Genomic DNA, 21955 nt, shown 5'->3' with positions numbered 1-21955 from the left:
CATTAGCCCTACATTGCTGCAGACTGGAGCAGCTCCGGCAGAGCCACCCAGTGCTCTGCACCACCTCCCTGGCTTGGAGGGTTTTGCCAAGGTACATATCCTCGTGCACCACCCACAAGTGGCTAAACCACTTTAAAGCCACAGTAGGGTCAGGATGCCACAGGGAGCTGCCTCAGCACTGCTGTGCTCCAGCAATGTCCCCTTTTGGGACCAAAACACACCCTCTGCCAAACCACCTCCAGTACCTCTGCAGCTCTGGCACTGTTCATTGGCAGCCTGGCCAGTGCACACGCTGCAGCCAATTCCTTGGGCATGGTTTACTGAGGACAAGCCCAGGAACTCCGTGTTTGTGTGTGTGTCTGTGTGTGTTTGATATCAGATTTCAGGAAGGTGATGTTTCTAAAACCCTCCCCCAGCACAGATTTGGAAGGTGTTGGACAAGCAGCCATCCAAGCACCCAGAAACAGGCAGGACGTGAGTGCTAAGCCAGCCCTGCACACCTGACAAATAAATTCTTTAAGGTTAGACAGCAGACTATAAAAGGAAGCTATAAGCACATATCACTGCACATGAAGGAAAATGCATTCTGCTGTTAATGCCCATAACTTCCCTAGTGACAGTAATGGATACCAACAAAAGAACAGACATCCAAGAATGCCAAAACATGCACTGCTTTTTTTTTTTTTTCCCTAAGCTTGTGTTGGGCATGCTACTTGAAACACAGAAAGGCTGAATTCTATTTTCTCCTCAACCCTCAAGCCAACATAAAATGCCCATGTTTTAATACTGTCATTAAGCATTAGGATAAATTACCAGGGCTATAACGAATTCTCGGAAAAAATACTTGTGTCTTCAGAGCTGTGTTCCAGTTATACACCATGAAATAAAAAGCAACTCGTATGATGGGTAGCAGATAAGAAGTCAGACTAAATAATGCTGGAGGTCCTTCCCACCTTTGAAATAAAAAAAACCCCAACATATGTGTTATTTATGGTCAGTGTACTACAGGGCCTGGCTGATCCTCTGCAGCTGAAAAGGAAAAGCTGGATGATCTTCCAAAGGAGCGGGGAGAGGAAGGAAAAAAAGCCAGCTAACTTTCCCAGCCAGGGAAACAATTTATGGATAGGAGCATTTGCTTCAACTTCTTCAGCAAGGAGACTGTGCATGCTCATCTTGCTGCTCAAAGGACATCTTGTGCGTATGAGCAGATTTGTCCAGACCGTTCTGGCTCCGGCCGCGGCAGCGTGTTTAGAACTCTATTTCCAGATGTGCCTCTCTCCCCGTCACTCCGGCTGCTGCCTCAAGCCAAGAGAGTTATATAAGCTGCAAAGCTTAATTGGATTATTTAGCCCAAATCTTTGGCCAAGAGGCAGCCGGGCTGGAGAGCTGGACAGGCAGCCTGGAGAGGAGCAGCACCCCCTCGGCTTGGGGGGGAAGGGAGGAGCAGAACCCAGCAAATGAAGAGTTCATAAAGCAAGACTGGCCTCCCTGTCTCCCTCCAATTTCTCACACCTACTCGTCCCTTTTACAGATGGGGTAGTAGTTGCTATTTTATTAGAGCCATGTTTTCCTACTATAACAACAATTAAAAAGGAATGCAAGAAGCATTTAGAAGACATGAGCATTTCCTCTCTGCACAAACAAGCATTTCCTGACTGTGCAGCTCCACAACATGGAATAACACATTTAGCAATAATATTTTCCCACAATAATATTTTTCCCCAAACTTTGGCTGTTGTGGTGGCTTATTTTCCATTTAAGGGCATAATCCTGCTTGTGGGATAGCCCATCCCAGCGGATCTTTGCAGATGTAATTATTAGGGCAAAGTCCTAAAAAAGAAAGTGTTGTGACTATTCTTGGGAAGAAATCAGGAAAGAGAAGAGAGAGAAGCTGAAGAGTTTCCAAATGCTGTAGCTACCAAAGTGTGCCAGAATGATTTTACTCCTTTTATTTTTAATAGAACTGGATAGTTAAGTCAGAAGTTAACACCAGGATATAAACTCACCTAAACTTTGAGCAGGTTGCCTGCTCCATTGCTTAAACAAAAAGTACATGCATGCTTGACAGCCACTCGTCATGAGGCCCTGGACGGACTTTGTATGGCTTTACTACAAATAATAATTTTTAAAAAAGCAGCCTGGCATCCTTCTCTGCCACTGCTGACAACATTCCCACAACTCTCCACCAGGCAAAGTGCCATGGATGAATTCAACAGATTAAAACAACCAGAACAGTACAACAGGCAGGGATGTGCTCAGTCCTGCTGGAAACAGCTCCACAAACACTGCAAATCACACACAGAGGGAGGATGCCTCTCACTGCTCCAGCTCTGGTCCCCAAAGCATCGTGAACACTAGAACCCCAAAATCCAGAGCATCACTGCTGGCATCCACTCTGCAATTCCTGATGAATATTCCCATGAATGAGAATTAACACACAGTACAGAGTCACAGTAAACAGCAGCAGTGACCAAAAAGCCCTTTATAGAAGGGCTCTCTGCTACAATACCATGATTACTAGTTATGGAAATATTTCAAAAGAAGGCAGACAAAGAGATTTCCACAGGGCACAGCGAGCCATCCAATTTGTGCTGTGCTTGGACTTCGTAAATCAAGCGACATTTACAGCACTCTAGCTGTTCCTTAAACTTTATTTTTCTTTGCTGCGTGCATTTTGTGCCCTCAGTGAGCAGCAGCTAAAGCTCTGGATGACTGATGGGAAGGAGAAAGTTGACTCAGGCTGACCGGGCAAAGCAGGCTCACCCCCCTTCCCCGTTATCTGCATTAAGAGCTTCAACAAATTTGTGTAATACCCAGCATTATAGAAATGGATTTCCAACCAGAAGAGCAGTTGGCAGGATTAAACAAGTAGAAAAGCACATGCACATAAAAAATCAGGAGGTCTGCACACGAGCTAATGGAGCAAACAGAAAATCACTGGGCATGCTCCCTGGGCTGGAGAACCACTTCCTTTATGACAGACAGTAACGTCTCATTACAGGAGAAACAAATACAATAAAGATGAATATTCCATCTTCCCCTGGCTACATTTTAAGTGTTAAGCCAATACAAATTCTCGGGTTATATTTCACAAAAATAGCTACTCAAAAAAACCCTGCTGGCAGCGCAGCAGAGCAAATTTCATTTGAAAGATAAATCCTACATTTTTCGTAGGCAGATGTGAAAATATATCAGACTTTATCATAACAGCCCCTCCCAGGAGCTGAAGAAGCCACAGAGTAAATTTGCAACAAAAAATTTGCTTCCTTTCCCTCCTTGGCCTATAGTGCTTAACTCAACACAGACAAAATCACGAGCAAATCGAGTCGGTTCATCTGGTGAAGAGAGGCCACACACTGTCCCAGCGCCACAGCGCTCTGCGAAGTCACCATGGAGCCAAGCGACCAAAAAGGTCCTTACAGAAGGGCTCTCTTGGGATCATCAGGGAAACACGTGGAGGGTGGAACTGCAGGGCTGCTGTAATTACTGTCACCACAGAACGAGCACTGGACCGCGCCGATCCCGGCGAACAAACGCGGCCTTGTCGGGGCCTGGGCGCTGAGGCGCCTGACACCGAGGAGCTGCTGGCAGCCTCAGAACGCTGCCACATGCTCAGCTGCAGCAGGGCACTGTAGCATCGCTATTTCTGGCTGATAAAAGGGCAAAACCCAGCTACCTCCACAGTTTAGTGAAAGCTCCTACAAGGCTGGCAGGTGAAATGATCTTAAAGGTGCTGTTCAGTGCAGGATTATAACTGTGGATCAACACCGCCTTCCCTCCTGCTGCAGGAACATTGCACTGAAGGGTGATTATCCAGCTCTTACCAGGATGGGGCAGGGAGCTAAGGAAGAAGCATCTTTAATCAATTAAATCCCAGCTTGGTCTGAGCGAGCCAATCCCTGCAAAGAACATACCACGGCTGCTCCCACAAATCAAACAAAATTCCCTACAGAAGGTGCTGAAAATGGAGGGCAGAGAGACATGCACCCTACCCAGGAGTGTGCTGCATGCTTAGCCATTAAAACGTGTGGTTCCCTACAGAGCTGCATCTGCAGTTCTCACCTGCCCCCATGGAAGGGGATGGATTAGGGGATGGGAGCTGGAATTACCCTGGACAGTGGTAGCACTAGGGATTTGAGCATGACTTCCAGTCTTGTGCCTCTTGCAATCTCATGAAGACCCTTCTGGATTCAAAATATTTTTAATTATGACTAAATAGTTAATTATGACTAGTAATTTTAGCTTTAATGAAACTGTGAAGCAGACAATCAGTTTTAACCCCATAACTAGGAAAAAAGAAACCAAAAACCATATATTTAAAAGAAATCTGGTCTGCTAGGCAAAGCTTTCCTGCTGCCTAAGCCAGGATCAGTGATGACCTGAAGTGCAGCAGAGCTGTGCAAGGAGGGCAGCTCCTTAGATTTGTAGTCTTGGCCAAACTCTGACTACAAACTGGAAATTCTGCTGGCCTAAAATCCCCTGCATTCAAACACTGGAAGCAAACCTGCACCAAGAAGCAGCTGTTTCTATGGACCAGCATGGAAGATGAGCTTAAGCTTTTGAGATTGCTTATTTTTCTTAAGGTCGGTTTACATATATTTATTCCTTCTATAATCTCCCCTTGCCTTGCATCTCAACTTTGAATTATTTATCATCAGGTATCACATTCATTTGCATACTTTATGAGGTGCAAACCAAATGATTAGTCACTCCATATCAGACTTTCCTAAACCATCTGTGCCAGGTTCTGCAGCAGCTTGGTTTTGGTTTTCTTTAATACTTGGGGGGGAAATAAAAGTTCAAGGGGAGAATACTGGATGAACTTGAAACATAGAGTAAAATAGTCCATGTTTGTGGATAGCAAAGCTTTATTACTCTGCTAGAGCCGTGCTCCTCCAGGAAGGTGCAGATGATCATCTTCATTGTAATTTAACCAGTGATACAAATTGCAAGCAGCATTATTTCAAAGACCTCTGTTTATTGATTAGAAAAAAAGTCCTTCTCCTCTTCCTGCTCCCTCCTTGAGTGGTGCTGATTGCACACAATAGAGAGCTATCACTTAAAGAGCCAATTAAGTCAACTTCTGAAAGGTAATTGAATAGCTGGAATTCTTAGTGCACTATTGTACTGCATTATCTTGATTGCAATGAAGGAAAAACAAAGCAGCCAGAGCAACAAAATTAGAGAATGAGGCTCTGGCCATAGGTAGGAATACTGAAATGGATAGGCCCATTAATGCTGCCCCCACTTCCCCCCCGCCCCCAAAAATTTTCTTTCTGTGATTAATTCTAACTCTTACTAGAAGTCTGAGAAAGCACAAAAAACTTGGTCTTGTTTATTTTCTGCACTGGCAGCACTTTATGAGGGATGGGCTGAGCTGCTGAGCAGGCACAGAGTGTTGCTGGCTGCAGCCACCCCAACACACCCCATCCCTGGGGGGAACCCAGCATCTGGGCATCCTGTACTCAACCAAAAGCTTTGGTTAAAGAACTTAGTGTGGCTTGGGCTATGAAGATAACACTTTCTGTACAGATTCACCCACGCCTGAGAGAACCATCAAGAGATCTCTTTTCTGCCCTCCTGGCTTCCTTCAAAATACCCAGAGGACTTTAGATCACCTCCGGGGTTTCCATACCATGGCCTAACGGGGCTGAAGTGAGACTAAGATTTTGAAAGCTGTTGGGAAGAAGGGCATTGTTTTAGTCCCTTAGAAAAAACAAGCTTAAAAAAAACCCAGTTATTGTAAGCCTGCCAGCACTCAGAATTTATATAAAATAACTCATTTAAATGCAGTAAAAAAATGCATCACAATCTGAGAGAAGAATCCTTGGAACTTGAAGGCACTGTCTGTACATGGTCAAAATTCACCATCAATTTTTGAGCAATTACTCAAAGTACTCACAGCACTTGGGTTATAAAGCATTTACACAGACACATAAAATAAAAGCTTTTTCCAAAGTAGGAAAAGAGGCGCCACAAAACATAAAAATCTCTCTCATTCTTCTGCGCCGACAGCAGCCCGTGGTGTGACCTCCCACCCCTGGCCCCTGGCCCTGGGTTTCCACAGCAGCACAATCAATCCACCCAAGCTCTGAGCACTAATGGCTGCTCTCCTCGAGCAGCTTTGGCACCAGCTGCCTCCCCACATGTGTATTTTGTCTGGCACTGGAGCCTTGCTGAAGAACACAGGGCTGAACAGGGTGAGATGCTGCAGAGAGGATGCTCCCTCTGTCTGCCCTCCTGGCACACCTCGAGGTTCCTGCCCCGAGTCCCACAGCCTCCCCAGGCAGCCCAGAAAAAGGGTAGATCTCCCAGAAAAAACCCATAAATGCCCTTCCTCCAGCAGCAAGAGAAATGCAAACCCATCCTTCTGTAGATATGTGTTTGAGGGGCTGCAGGAAGGATGCTCAGAGGGAGGTTCCAAAGGGATTTATGCACCTGGCAGGTTGGGAACCTCTCCTGTGCCCAGCTGAGAAACAGGCTGAATGACACCCAGCCAGCCTCGCAGAGGGCTTTGCTTTTCATCAATCCACTCCTACTCTCACCTACTCCACCCTCACCCCACTGCTGTGGGGCCTCAGGAGCCCTCACCCTGAACAGAGACATCCATTGATCCCCTGGGAATCTGGCAGCACCATGGAGGCAACCTCTGAAATACACGTGGTGCCAGTGCTGGGCACTGTGCACCACAAGTATGACTTCAGCACACCTGCCCAAACTTCTGCTTCATTCATATTTGTCAGTCTCTCCTCAGTTTACTTTGCAATTATCTCTGCAATTCCCACTGAAAGACAGGACACAATTAAAGGAGCTTGAGCGATTTTTTCGAACTTGAATGGTCTCTACCCAAAGGAAACCCGTGCACTCAAACACACCCCAAGAGTCTCAGTCCTCAGACATGCTGTGAAGAGGGAGCTTTAGCTTTTCTCCATCAGCAGACTGAAAGCCCATCAAATACAGTAGGGCACCAGCCTCTCTCTGGCCATTCTCTACTTGAGACTTCTATCTTTTCAAAAGCTCTTTTCAGTTACACAATCAAAAAATTCCTTAAGGACTGTATCTAGAACAGCTCTAAAATTGTTTGTACTTTCCCTGAGAGCTCACGTTTACTTATTGGATGGAAGAGCCAAGAGGACAGAACAGATATTTCATGGAGCAGCCATTGCACATAAATATTGTCCCTGACACATATGTGCCGTGAATACAATTGCATCCCCACATCAATTACACTCCAGAAGCTACATTTGTAGAAGTCAAATAAATAAATGCAATCTTGAAATAAAAAATTATTTAAATTTCTAGCAAGCCACTTCACCTTATAACCATTCTTTCCTGTGACATGTTGTGCTGATTCCTATTCTAATAACACATTCATGTACCTGCATAGGTACAAAGGATGTGTACAAATCACATCTTGCAAAACAATTGTTGGCAAAGAGCAGGATTTGAGTATTCATTACTCACTGTTCAACAGTTACATACATTTTAATTCTGACCTCAAAACATAATTTAGACCATGGCAGATGTTTCCTACAGCACAGGCTGCCTTTGGATGAGATTTAATTCAGTTTTAACATGGCAGCAATGAGGAAAGGGATTTAAACATTTTCTGCTCATTCTCCAAGCTTAATGCTGAGGAGGTAAAAATGAAAGAGGACTGAATTGAATGGCTGAATTTGCCCTCTCAGCCTCAGCTCTGGATCCAGACCAGCCAGGTGAGGCTGCACCTCCCTGTCACCTCTGTGACATCAGCCTGTGTCAAAAAGAAAGGAAATTATTTTAATGAGGTTCTGCTGAATGCACACGGGTGGAACCAAGAGAAGAATAACCTCTAGTTTTAAGCTGCTTCATTTGCATCAGAAGGGGACATACTCCTCTGCAAACTCTTCCTCCTCTCCCCTTGTTACCCTGAGCAGCTCCTTCTTGCTATTTGACATCAGTAAGTAGATCATTACTTCACCAGCAGCACTTAAAATCTTCTGTAAGGTAAGATCCAATTGCAATTTTACATCCACATAGTTGCCCACACTGAAGAGCCCTGAAATGCTCTTAACGAGTTGTGTGCACAGGGATCAGCTCTTCACACATCAGCGGAGCAGGCTTGGGGAGCGACAGCTGCTTCCACAGTGCACAGGCAGTGGAGCAGTTTAAGGGGAAGAGAAATGGTATAAATAATTGAAATCACAGCAAGAAATGTAGGCAGAGCAGAGGGAAGGAGGGCACCTCCAAAGGAGCTGGCAGCAGGAGAAAAGGACTTCTCCTGAAGCCAAATGAAACACGATTGCGTGTACAAAATCCACACCTTGCCAGTGTGCTACGCCACACACCAGCAGACTAAAGAATTTCTTGACCTTTTCTGCACTGGCTGGCAGTGATCTGAATTCTACCCACCTACAAGCTCTCTTGTCAACATCTTCCCTTTCCTCCTCTCCATGAAATCCTCAAGTCTGATGCAAATGATCCCCATGTACATCCCAGCACTGCAGTGACCTTGGTAACCAAACAATGCTGATGAGTCAATGTGGATTTCAAATTCTGCCACTGACAAGCACCTCACCCACAGGGACCCACTCCTCCTGGCCCAGCCTTTCATGGTGAAGCTCTCTGAGAGGGTTCCCAGAGCACCCAGGACATTCAGGGCACACTAGAGAGGATCCTGGTCTCAGCTGGGGCCTTTGAGCACCACCAGGGGTACCTGCAGAAATGGCCACCTTTGGTTTGCAGGCTTGCAGAACAACTAACCAGCACTCTGGAACAACAGAAAAGTGCTGAAAGTTTCAATCCCAAGAGGAAAACACCTCCTTTGATGACCACAGCTGCTACAAAGGGCTAAAGGCTGTAATTTTGCCTGACCTTTAAATATTACAGCAATATTCCTTGACCTGCATTTTAGAAGTTATGAACAAACAGCACAACCCAGGCTAAGCGATCTGCCACTGTCTTGACAGATTTCCAAAGAGACATGAAATATCTGCCTTTCTGTGTGTGTGCATCGTGCAAGTCACTTGAGAGCTGTGCAGACAGCTGGAAAAAAACACAGTTTCTCTCTGGGTAGCGCTCACCCAAGCAGGAGATGGCAGGAGATCATTTATAATGCTCTGTGGAAGTAACACTTGGCATAACAGCCCCAGGAACAGCTCCATCACAACACTGGGTTGAAGAAAGGACACTTCAATTAGCAACTTAGCTAACCAGACACCTTTAATGGAGCAAGTAATGAGGTTTCTTAATGAGTGGTTCATCTTAACGGTGTGCAGTGATACCAAGACCCAGGTGAAAATGCTCATCCAGATCTCTGTGCAAGTCATGAGAGTGTGGGATGGATATCTTATTTTAAACAGCAATCAATGGATTTTAAGGAATCAGCTGTTGGACCTTGCCAGACTCCTCTTGCAGAATGTCAGTATTTTTAGACAAAAGCCTGCACCAGGCATCACTGTAAAGCTGAGCCCTGTTCCTAGAGCCACAGGGCACACAACTGTGATCAGAAGGTGAAGAAAGCTTGATACTGACTCTTCTGTGTGAGCATTTAAATTTAAGAGCTGCTGTTCAAGAAGCATGTCACCAAAACCAAAAATGGCCACAATTTTTAAACAAGACTTGTTTCCTAAAGAGCCTTCCAGAGGCTGCAAGGATCCCACATATCCTTTTCTCTACACACAGACCTGCTTGGCAAGTGCCTTATTGGGTGTGCCCAGCTGCACATCACACCCTTGTGCAGCCTCCCCGTCCCAAATCCAAGCCTGACATGGAAGGGCTGAGCCTCATGTGCCTTTAGGGATATCCTCCAGTTGGGACAGGCAAGTGACAGCTCACGCTGGTGTGAACAGCAATTCTGGTGTCAAGAGCAATTTAGAGTTCACAGCAAAAAGAGACACACCAACTCCTTGGATTTCAGCACAAAACTAGTCCTTGTAACTCTCTCTGCCACATGAGGGAGGTTGGAGACCCAAGTCCATCTTGGACAGGACAGAATTTCTTCTTTGACTTCTGACTAAGAACAAGGAAGCCCTTCTGTACTCCTAAAGACAACTGAGCCTTAACAAGGCTGCCATGCCAGCAAGTAAAGATGGGAACCTTGTGCTTTCAGAGGGTCTGCTACTGAGAAGCTGCATTTGGGCACTCTCCAAATGAATGATGGGACTCTTTCCCTGACAAAAGAGCCATGAACAGCATCTGTCCTCTGGAGTGCAAAGGAATGGTGCCAACTGCCAATCCTCCTCTTCCAGCTGGAGGACAGCTCGTGGGCAGCCATCTCAGCTGAGAGTCTCCAGATTGCTCCCATTGTGGGACACACAGCCTGGCTCACCAAGAGAGGCTGCAGCCAGCTCAGACATGCCTCAGTTCACTTGGGGAACACTTGATGTGAGACTGGAGAGAAATGGCTCTCTGACAGCTGGAAAATGCAGTTGCCTAAGCTGCTGGGGGATAATGAAGAATCAGCCACTTCCTAGAGGTGCTCTTCACATTTTTAGAGGTGTGTTTGTGTCACCCTTTCCTCTGACCATGGGGTCTCAGAGAACAGTTTCCATAATGCAAAGCTTTGAACGCTGTTAACTGAGCCAACCCCACTTAAATGTCACGGTCTCAGTCACTACAAAACTGTTCCTTTCTCTTTCTGCCATCCTCCATTCCATCCATGGGGTGTCCCTTAGATTCACACACAAAGAGCTACCACAAGAGCCTCATTAGCTGACTGTACAACTGAATTTGTTTTGCAGCACAGCACTGTTCCCCACACTGCAAGGCAGAGTTCTTGATGGGGGGATAAAAAATTGATCAATTAAAAAAATATCCTGCACACCTAAATGTTATATGCAGCTCTTCTGTCGGACTTAAAACAACAGCACTACCATCTGTAAAACAGGGAAAAAAACCCCAGGAAGTCTCTCAAAACAGCAGACCAAATGAAAGGAGAAAAAGATGAAGGAGGTTTCAAATCTGCCCTGGAGAGAATGTGTGTCACAGCTTTAACCTGCTGCGGGGAGGGGGAAAAAAGGAAACAGGGCAGCAGAGACCAGAAATCAGATTTATTATGACCAACCAGGTAGATAAAAGATAGATGATCACCAAGAGAGGATGGCTGTGTTGGAATCAACCAGCTTCTGAAAATGTCTAGTCAGCTTTAGCATTTGATACACATGAAATCGGTGTCCACACAAGAGTATTCTACTGAAAGGATGGGATTTAATGCAGTTCAGATAATTATCTAGATCCTTCTTTATCCCATTAGTGGTTTTCATTCGCATCCTGGAACACCATAAGCGGATTGCTCAAGAATTATTTGCCATCCGCTGTTTCAAACCCGATTGGAATTATCTTTATACCTCAGTATGAAGAAAAGAGATTACATCCCTGCCAGGGCTTGCTGGAATGCCCTCTTTTCTGAGGCTCCCCTTGTCATTCTTGTTCTATAAGGTGATGAAAAGAATCAGAAAATAATTGTCATGGACATGATTTTGCCCTCTCCTCCTCTTCCTTCCTCACATATGTGTTTGGGAGGAGGAGTAGGAGACGTTCTTCCTGCTGCATCCCCTGCAGGAGATGCATCACTGCACCTGCAGAGAGATGAAGCTCAGCGAGACTTACTCATCAAATTACCCAGGACAGGATCCAAAAACGCTCCCAGCTTCCTTTTGCACCACAATCCACTCATAAAAGAACAGGGATGAAACTGTTAAAACCAATTAAAGTATCACTTGATGCACGAGCAGGAAGGGGGATTCAGGGCACAGGAGATCCTGGGGCACATGCCAAACGTCACCTCTCGTGCTCTCTAGCAATCTATGGCACTGTGCAAGCTCTGCTGGAGATCAGGCCAACGTCACTCAAACACCCAACACAACCCCTTGCTTCAAGGCCTAAAATAACAAGAAGACAAAATTCCCCTCCCAGCCACTCTAACTGCCTGCCAGGCTTTGTATTAATGGAAGAATTACATCTCCATCCAGGTATGGCAAGGACACAGCTCGTCTCCTCATGGGCACTGTGACTCTGACAGCAGTGAGGAAAGATGCCTGGGTACCACAAAAACCATCCCTTCTCCTTAAGGAACGTGAAGGGGGTAGGTATTCAGACCCAACATGAATAGGAATGCATGTATTTTTTTAAAGAATCGTGCTTTATGGCTGTGTAATGAGATCTGTAGGAGAGGTATCTCTATAAACAAGTTATTAAAAGGGGGAGGAGGGACACAATAATAGCAGGTGCCAATTACTCAGCTCCCAGCAGAGACTTTTCAATTTCTCACCTTCCCCCAAAGCAAGATGTGCCTCTGCATGGTACCACATTCACTTGCAAGTGTGAGACCCTTTGGAGTGTGGCTTCTCTCCCTCCCAGCAGAGCTCCACTGCCACCAGAGGGGGGCTGCCCCTCGCCCCACCAGCCCTGCACCAACGCACCCTCAAATTATTTTGGAAACTGAATACAACCATATTTTTATTTGACTTCAGAATCTGGCCACTCCTCACATCAAGAGGAACAGTGAATTCACAAGCTGACTGCAACTGCCAGGTTTGCATCTCTGCGAGTATTTGCTTAGTTTTGGGAACAAAACACCAGTAATGATTTTGTTATTTTAAGATGGCAGCATCGTTTCAGACAGTAAGTGTCCACCCTGGAGCTGTCAGAGGGACCCCATCCTTTAAGGCAAACACACGAAGGTAATGATTAATATTACAAAAGTAATTCGAGCCTCTAAAATAATTGTTTTCAAGATCAGCAAATAATTACCAAGGCCTTCAGCAATCAATACCCAAGATAAATAGAAGATTAAATTGCAAAAGAAACAGAAGAAAGTACTTAATATTTGCCAAACACATGCCAAATACACTTTTTCATGGTAACCAAATACTTACAGTAAATAGATATTTTAGCTCACTGGAGAGACACTTTCAGAAACTAATAAATTAATCCAATAAAACAGACAGACAGGGTGGAACCAGACATTAACGAAACACAAACTGATCTATACAGAGCCAACCCACAATCCAAGTCCTAATTATGCTCATCCACCACTCTGATACTTACCTCCCCCACCCAGGTCAGCTCTTTAGCTTGGGGAAAATACATGTTTCATGTGGATTCACTGGCACAACGAAGTGGAGAATTTCAGCCATCAAATGACAAAGCTTGTGCTCAGCCAGAATTTGCATTTCCAGTTTTTTTTTTCCCTAAATACTCCTCGCTCCTCAAAGTTAGCAAATTAATCTCCTTTTGAACACAATTTTTGCTTTTCCTTCAGTTTAGCTGAAGCTCTGTATGTGCAGTTCAGGATGAGCTCCTGCTGCCCATCAGCACCAGCCGCCCCACACGTGACACCTGTGGAAACATCCCACGGCACATCCTCACTCTGGGGCCAGGGTGGTTAGTCCTGGGGCTGTGCCTGGCCTGACCACCACTCCAGGGACCCAGATGGACTCAGAACAACCCCTGAAGCTCGGTACAAGGACCAGCAGCATCTTCTTCCCAGGCAGCCTAAACCAGCTCCTACCCAAAATCACTGCTTGGTGTTAAGGGAGCCACGCTATTGGGCAAGTGCCTGGTAAAGTTCTTCAAAAAGTGGATAACTTGAACTGGTCAAGATTAAGAGAGGGAAGACATAGGGAAGATCTCCATCCTGGTCATTTTCTACAATATCAAAGGAAGAAGAAAGGGATGAAACTGAGGGAAATAGAAGACAAAGAGAAAAGATATCAAAGCCAGTTCCAGAGAGCTCAATGAGAGATGGCACGAAAAAGGAATAGTTAAAACATGAAAGGTGAGATCAAATAAAAGTAAAAGATCACAGTCTGGGCACAGAGCAGAGGGAGGGGAGACCACCCCAACACTTCTGCTAGCATTAACTGAATAATTCATCTGACAGGTACTTGTCTGTGGTTGAGTCTGAGAGAGCTCAGCCGTAGCTGGATCAGCTCAGCAGATCCATCCATTCAGCCAGCAAAGAACACAGACAAACACTGCTCTTGTTTTTCACGTGGGGACACACCTTGGGGACACTGCACAGCAGTTCTGCTCCCCTGACTGTCTTTTGGGGAGGAATAAAGACATTTAATTCTCCCTCAGAAATCTTCTCCACCTTCTGCATGAAGTTCTTGGTACTGGCACTACTACACTTTAACTAAACCACTACACGTTTCCACTATACAAAATATATATACAGAGATCTTCAAGGAGCTAATTTCTCAGGACTAGAAGTGTTTCTTTGATTATTTACAAGAGCTTCTAAAGATTGCACAGCCTTTTGGTACCACAGGCCTCCTCCCTAAGCCGTGACATTCCTCAGAACACTGACAATACACAGAGGATTTACTGCCACGTAAGTACAAGCAGTGAGTGACAAAAAAGGGTGTCCAGGTTGAACCTTCCAGAAAGCTCTTGGCATCACAGGAGAGAAGAAAAATCTAAGGCAGACTTGAAAATGTGATCATTAAAAACTCATTGATGAACAGGTATGGACCAGACAGCAGCACTGACATAAGCCAACACCTTGCTCTTTCCACAGTTCAGTATCCATCCCACTACCAACAACTCCTAAACCACCAGAGTGATGATTATAGCCACCAGTAAATAGACACTGCAACACAACAAAACTCGTCATGAACATAAAAGACAGGTGGAGATTAATTTTTGCCCAAAAGCTTCTTTAAAGCCTAATGATTTACATTTTAACACCACTGCTGTCCACTTTAATATAAGCAGAAATTAAAATATCTCGCATCAAAGACATTTTCATGTGCATGTCTAGTCACTTCAAAATACAGATTAACCTTTAGGTAAGCATTTATCCTGTATGTAACACAGGAAGGATAGAATATTTAAACACTGGCAAGGCAGGGGCAGGCAGGAGAGAAGACAGAGTTACAGAGCTGTCTCTGTGCATCAGAGATGCATCCATGCTAATGCACTGATCCTGGAGACTCAAATGTGACTTGACACCGGGACAAAAACAGAAGGAGAATTGGCCAGTGACACAATTAATGCAGAAAGAGATTATTTAATACAGGAATCTGCCACTCCCAGACTTTCCTGCTTTGAAAGGGAAGCCTGACATAAGCTCGAAAATAAACCCAAGAAGGGCACTGCTGAATAAAAAGCCCCCTATGCTGCAATTCAAATGGAAAAGGCAGAAATTTTTTTTCCCCTCCATCAAAGACAACAATCCTCTGCCTGTATCAGGAAGCTGCTAAGCAGATACTTGATCAGCCCTCCCTGAAAAGCCTCTCCTCCTAACAATGCTAACCTGCCCGCCTCCGCTGAAGCTCTTTGATTATTTTAATACTTTCCACAATCCTTTAATTTGCCCAGTGAGTTCTGCCACCACAGCAGCTCTCTTCAGCCACCCAATCTCCCAACCTCTTGATCTCTGTCTCATGAAAAAGAAAACTTGAACATTAGAATTGGGGCAATAATGATATGGAAAACCTTCACCCAGAACATTAAGCATCATCTCCAAGTATTTTTAGGCAGGTGGCTTTGACTTCCTTCAAAGTCCTGGTGGCTGTGGATGCCTGTGCTGAGCCAGGCACCCCAGTAGGGATATTTGTTTGTGTTTCTTTACATTACAAACAGAAAAACTGGTCCTTTGGTGACTGGTTTGGGTTATGTGAAGAGGGAGAACCATGGATAATCCAAGCCTACCTGCAGCAGCCTTGCTAAAGCAATTTCTCCAGCACTTAGTGTCTTCAAGGCTTTCTGGAGATGACTGGCAGCTTCACTTAAATTAGCCAGCTACAGATGTGTTTTACATTAAACACTAAGTGAATAATCAATGAACATTCAGGATATAAGTACAAATCAATGATTTGTTTTAGATGAATCAAAGGGAATCACAAATGAGTTTTGTTCTCCAACAGAAGTAAACCAAGAGAAGTACTTGATGTAATTGGGGGTGTGTTAACCTCCTCTGACTCCTCCTCTCCTGTGCACTGACACAGACCCTGCTGTCACAGAAGCGTGGCAGTGTCCTCCAAACCCCTGTGACAAGAGATGCCACTGTCCCCAGAGAGCAGATGGGAACTGAGGCATGAAACCAGGCAGTCAATTGTTCCAAGACTGGGAGGGACACAGCACAGCAAGGCATGAATCCAAGTCTATGCTGGAGAACACAGGTTAGCAGAGAGCCCTTGTAACTTCAACTCCATCACAGCCACAGCTCTTAGTGTGGGAGCAGCAATGGGACACAGCAACCACACACACAATACAGGTCAAGAGGCCCATTTAAAGGCCTTTAAAAAACTGCAAATAAACGAAAACAGATATACAGATGACTCCAGACAATGAACAACTTTTTTTAATAAATGCATTTCAACAGATTACACAGTGCCCCTCGCTCTTGGGATGAATTTGTTCAAGTCACAGGCGCTGTAATTTTGCAAATGCTGCTGCATTCCAGCCACCAATTTCACACAATGTCTGCTGAGCACCACCCAGGCCACATAAAGTCTCTCAGAAATGCTCCTGCACACCTTTTTATCCACCATGCATTTTAATGACAGATTTCCAAACTCCATGGTCCCCTAGCCAGGTCCTTGCCTGCACCTCCTCACTCCTCAAAAGCCCTTGCTGGGTCTCCTGCTGGCATCTCTCCTCCTGGGAAACGTTTGCAAGGGTTGCCGTGCAGCGATCCCAGCTCAAACCAGGGCTTTCACTTGTATCCATTTCGCTGCAGGCAGTGCCCAAGACCTCAAAGGAACTACAAAAACCTGAAGTCAAGCTGGTGCAGGCAACAGAAATGAAAAAGCAGCGGGAACCCCACATGCCGCAGGACACGGCTCATCTTTAACAATATCAAGCTTTGACTCTGCTGCTTCCAGAGCGGATTAGTGTTCACGGCTTTTATGCACTATAGAAGAAGACTTTGTAAACACACTCAGAGGAACATCCCTCCAGGACAAAGTTTGCTTCCCACAAAGGACACCCCCAGTGAGCAGAGCATCCCGCCGTGCGTGGCGCTGCACGAGGGATATTTCCTTACAGAGCCCTCCCTGCTGCTCCAGAGGAACAGCCACGCTGCAGGCAGGGCCCCACAGCCACCAAACCCAGCATCCTGCTCCTCACCACACCCACAGACCAAGGGAGAAACCCTGTGCTCAGACCTGCACCAAGACACCCAGCAGGATGCGTGTGCCGAGTCCTTCCAGGAGCTCTGCACGCCTGCTCTGAAGCACTTCACAACATCCCCAGGAAAAACAGCTCCCACAAGGTCAGCATCCAAAATACCACAGTCACAACTGATCTCAGGGGTGTGAAGCCACCACACAAACAGCAACCCCCCTTTGCAGGCAAACCTGCAGGTACAGAGCTGGCCGCAGCTGGGGTTTTACAATGGATGCCAGGAGCTGGCTGGCAGTGAGCAACTAGAAATCATTAAAAGCTGACAGAGAAAAAACTTGCCAGGGGAAGCCTGCACAGGCAACATGGGTACAGAGCCTCCCCTGAGCTACACAGCCATACCAAGGAGGTAACATGCCAGCCTCTACACACAGCATTTCCAATGGGAGTCTCCTAAGAGGTTCAACACAAGATTTAAAATTTCCTGTCCAATTAAAAATCAAATATCCTCCAGCATTTATGGCTCTGGCATAAGCTGCAAAGGGCAAAGAGAAGGGTTGCATAAACAGCACATGGCTGATCAGTCAGTCAAGATAAGAACAAACATTACGGATGAGAACTAAAGAGTTTACACCACTGGAAATTAAAAAAAACCACAACAATTTAATTGGTAGGTTAAATTGTTTGCCTTCATCCTACCTGTATTTGTGACTCACCTAAAGTCATGAAACGTTCTTGGTTTTACCAATCCCTCACTGAGTCCCCTAGAGTCCCCACATTGGGCACCTGAACCTGCTTGTGCCTTCCCAAAGCCTGATCCTCCACAGTCAAGTCCTACACGTCCAACACCTGACACCAGGTTACAAAAGAGCTTTCTGCATGGCAGCTCACGGTTTTGGGAAGTGAAACCGTATTTAAATCTAAAATCAGCAAAGAGAGAATATCAGACTTTGGCCAAGACACCCACCACCATGACGCACAGCACGTGGCCCACCTCCGAACAGGACGTGATGCTGGACACCTGCTGCCTGGGTGAGTGGCTGTGCTATTTGAGGCTGCCCTTCTCTTCCCACTCCAGCAGACTATTTCAAACCCCATTTATAATTGGAAAGAGGCAGCATCTGTTTTTGCAGACCATGAGGTCAAAACTTTACTAATAAACACAGCACAGCAGAACACCATTAGCAGGTAAACAAGCCCTGAGCTGGTCTCGGAAAAGCAGCTCTAGAGATGGTTTGTTCTGGGTTTTTTTTTTCCTTTCAATTAATTGTTTTGTCCTCCCAACACAGAGTGGGAAGACAAGCAGACTCTGCAATGCCTTACATTTTAATATCATATTATTCCCCACTAGAGGCAATGCGGACACCTTGCCAGACTTCCCCAGAACTCAGCGACATCAGCAACTCGGGAGCACTGGGAGTTGTCTCATCACTCACAGGGCATGAGTGATATCACAGGACTGGCAAACACAAAGCCTATCTTTGAAAAATACAGGTATGGGAATAAGGAAGCAGGAATTTATAGAATAATCAGGTTAACTTCAGCTGAAATGCTTAGAAGACAAGGAGAACTTCAGCAAGACATAACCTGTTCATCAAGAACAAATCACATCAAATCTATCATGTTTCTTTCTGTGACAGGGTGTTAGGACTTGCAGGAAGGAGAAGAAACAAAGATTTCAGAGACATCTGATGGTGTCTGAAGGGATATCCCCACAGTGAAGCCAGGGATGCAGGGACTGGCCTGAGCTGCCCGAAGGTAGGACCACCACTGCTGGGAGACCACCTGTGAGTGGGGCACTGCTCTTTGAGCCCAGACTGGGGGGCTCTGCTGAAGCTGCTTCCAGTGGAACCCATCCCAGATCCAACACCAATTGGTGTTTTCATCCACAACTTGGCTGATGGCAGAGACAACAGGCTAACTGCCCTGGAAGGCTACACCAAGCTGAGAGGGACTGCAAGCATGCAGGAGGACAAGATCAGAATTCAAAACAATCACAATAATTTACAAGATGCAGTCTGGGAAAAAAAAGGATACAGTTCAAGAAGGACAAGCGTGAGGTAATGCAATTGGTAAGAATAATTAACCAGGCAAACACAAGATAAGGAATGAAAAGCAGGACAACATCTGGAGAGGAACAGTTGAAGGGTTGATGGGATAAAAAATAAACATGAGTCACCTATGGCAAAAGTGAAACACACACACAGTGGGATGTATAAACAGGATCATTGTTAGTAAAAGCTACAAAGTAACGCTTAGTCTTCCGAACAAAAATACAGCAGCAACTTCAGCCCTTTATCCAGGTTAAGCATCCCCCTCATTAAGGATGATGGTCCAGAAGAGAGTAACAAGCAACTGCCGACCAAGAATACATGACCTAAAAAATAGTGATCAAAGGAACCAGTGTGGTTTAATCTGTATTAGGAAGGGAAATGGTAGCAACTTCCAAATATCTACTGGCTGCAAAGAAGGACAGAAGGAACTTTTCTGCCTATTCCCGACAGATGGAAAAAAAGAAGAGCAATCCTGAAACTGAACTGAAGAAAAAGACATTTCTGTACAAATCATAAGAAAAGCCTAATATGAGGGCTGCTAAATGTCAAACAGATTGTCTGGGGAGCTTAGGAGTCCCCGCATCGAAGGTTTTTAAGAACAAACACGACAAACATCTGTCAGGAAGGGGCTGGTTATCAGCGATCCTGCGGAGGGCAGGAGATGGACTCAATGACCTCTCAAGGTCTTCTCCAGCTCTGTACTGAAACATTTACTGATAGGTAAATGTCCACAATAGCTGAAAGCTGCTGTGCTGCCACAGCCAGCCGTGCCCTGCTGTGGCCACTGCTGTGTGCAGCCACAATCTGCTGCTGCCAGAGGAAAACGCACATCCCAGAGAAGGACCTGCCGAGAGGGACAGGGACAGTGGTACCCAGGGGTGCTGTTTTGGCACTTGCATGAGCCACAGGGAAAAGCTGCTTGTTAAAAAATTAAAGTGTGTCAAAGGACAACACAGCCCAGACAGCCTAGTGGGGTTTGGAAGCAGGAGGGGCTGCTCGGAGCCCACACAGCCCTGCACGCTGCTTTTTATTCACGAGAGGAAGCTGCAAGCAAAGCCACTGCTCAGTGGTAACCACAGGGCAGTTCTCAGAGCGTTCCTCTGCCCCTGCACAACTACTGTGGTCTGGTACTTCTGTCTGAAAGCAACACACAACAGCAACACCTGCAAACGTTTTGGCCAGTTAAAAATATCACCAGCAGAAGCAAAGCAATCCCTGGTACAGAGGCAGCACCCCTGCGTTGCAAACGCCCACCACACAAACCTCTGCAGGAGGCAGCTCTGGTGGGATTTAAATCACCTTAGCAGCACAACAGGGAAGCTTTCAGTGATGAATGAGGCAGAGGATTCCAAGAGCCACCTGTCAGACACCTGCAGCTGCCAGGACAAAATCCCAGGCACTCCAAGGCTGCTGCCAAGGAAGGGGCTGGGTGGGTTCACATCATCCTGCCCCAAAAACCTTCCCCAAGAGCTGCCCAGCCCTGATGCTGGCCTTGCACTACATACAAGCTGCACCTTGTGATGGTGCATGGTGTGCCACAGGACTGCAAATCCAGCAAGTCACAGCTTTGCTCAGCAAAAGCTGCTTCTCACCTGTGGCAGGCAGAGATGCTTCTATAGCAAGTGGGAGGAGAGAATCAAGGCCTGGCTGGACCACACACCTTTAATGACCTCTAAAAGTGCAGGAACTGGAAGAGCTGAGCAATTACCACAGGTGTAGGAGGTTACACACTCATACACAGTACAGAGACACAATTCAGAAGCAACTGTCACAATTCCAGGCCAGAATAAGTCCAGTGCACTGCCTGAGTGAGAGACTGGGTGGAGAAAAGCAACTGTTGTGCTGTCAGGAAAAACAAGCAGCAAGCATCTCTGTAACACCTGCACAGGATTCCTCTGCAGCCTCGGCGGGACGGGGCCCTGCACCTCTGCTCTGCAGCTGCCTACTCACTGCAAAGGCAGCACCAATATTTGTGTGCCGAAGCCACAGCTGTCACACCTGTCCCACATCCACTGAAGTTACCGGACTAAGCTTGGAGCCACAAGAGACACATTTAGAGAAGGCAGAGATGCTCAGATCTCCCCTCACCAGTTTGCCCAAAGAACCCCCAGCATCTGAGAGCTTCCCCCAGTTGCTGGCACTACCACGCAGATTTAACCCACCTGGCTCCACTGCCCATGAAGGTTTTGGCCATAAACATGGGGATGCAAAGAAGCACATCACCAAAGCCAAGCCAAGCGCACCCCGACCTGGACAACAGCCCGCCCATCACCCAGAGCCCCCCGACCCTCCGTGGGCACCCCTGGCCACAGCTCGCCCGGCTGGGTGCCTCCCGCCCAGCCGGGCACGGGCAGTCGCTCCCGGGGTTCCACAGGTCGCGGTCCCGCGGGGACCAGGGGGTACCGCGGGGCCAGGGGCGCACAGAGCCCCGCCGAGTCCGCACCGTGGGGCTCCAGCCGGATCCCGCAGGATGCTCACCGGCTCTGGGTCCCAATGCACCCCCGGGGTCCAGCCGGGCCCGGCTCGCCGAGTCCCCGCACGCCCTCCCCGGCGGCGGGGCGGCGGCCGGGTCCCCGCGGAGGCGGCCGAGCCCCCCTTACCTTTGTGCCCGCCGAAGGCGCCGTACCAGGAGAGCGAGAGCAGCGCGCACAGGCAGCCGAGCAGCAGCGTGAGCGCCGTGCCGCTGCGGAGCCTCATCGCCTCCTCGCCGGCGGGGGCGGCCGCATGTCCCGGGCGCGGCGCGGCCTCGGCGGCCCCGGGGGCCCCGGCGGAGCGGGAGCGGAGCGGGAGCGGAGCGGGAGCGGAGCGGGAGCGGAGCGGAGCGGGGCGCAGAGCCCGCACCGCCCGCA

The 21955-nt window shown here is 47.0% G+C and overlaps 1 protein-coding gene across 1 annotated transcript in view; it reads right to left on the bottom strand.

Moving 5' to 3' along the window:
* Positions 1-21955, bottom strand: part of MGAT4B (alpha-1,3-mannosyl-glycoprotein 4-beta-N-acetylglucosaminyltransferase B) — a 50679-nt gene extending 28724 nt beyond the window's left edge. The window contains exon 1 of the mRNA XM_064388376.1: positions 21707-21955. Coding sequence (XP_064244446.1) covers positions 21707-21803 — 97 coding nt within the window. The 5' untranslated portion in view covers positions 21804-21955. The remainder of the gene's footprint in view (positions 1-21706) is intronic.

This window comes from Passer domesticus, chromosome 13 (assembly GCF_036417665.1).
Source record: "Passer domesticus isolate bPasDom1 chromosome 13, bPasDom1.hap1, whole genome shotgun sequence".
NCBI lineage: Eukaryota > Metazoa > Chordata > Aves > Passeriformes > Passeridae > Passer > Passer domesticus.
This window is presented reverse-complemented; position numbering and strand designations above follow the sequence as displayed.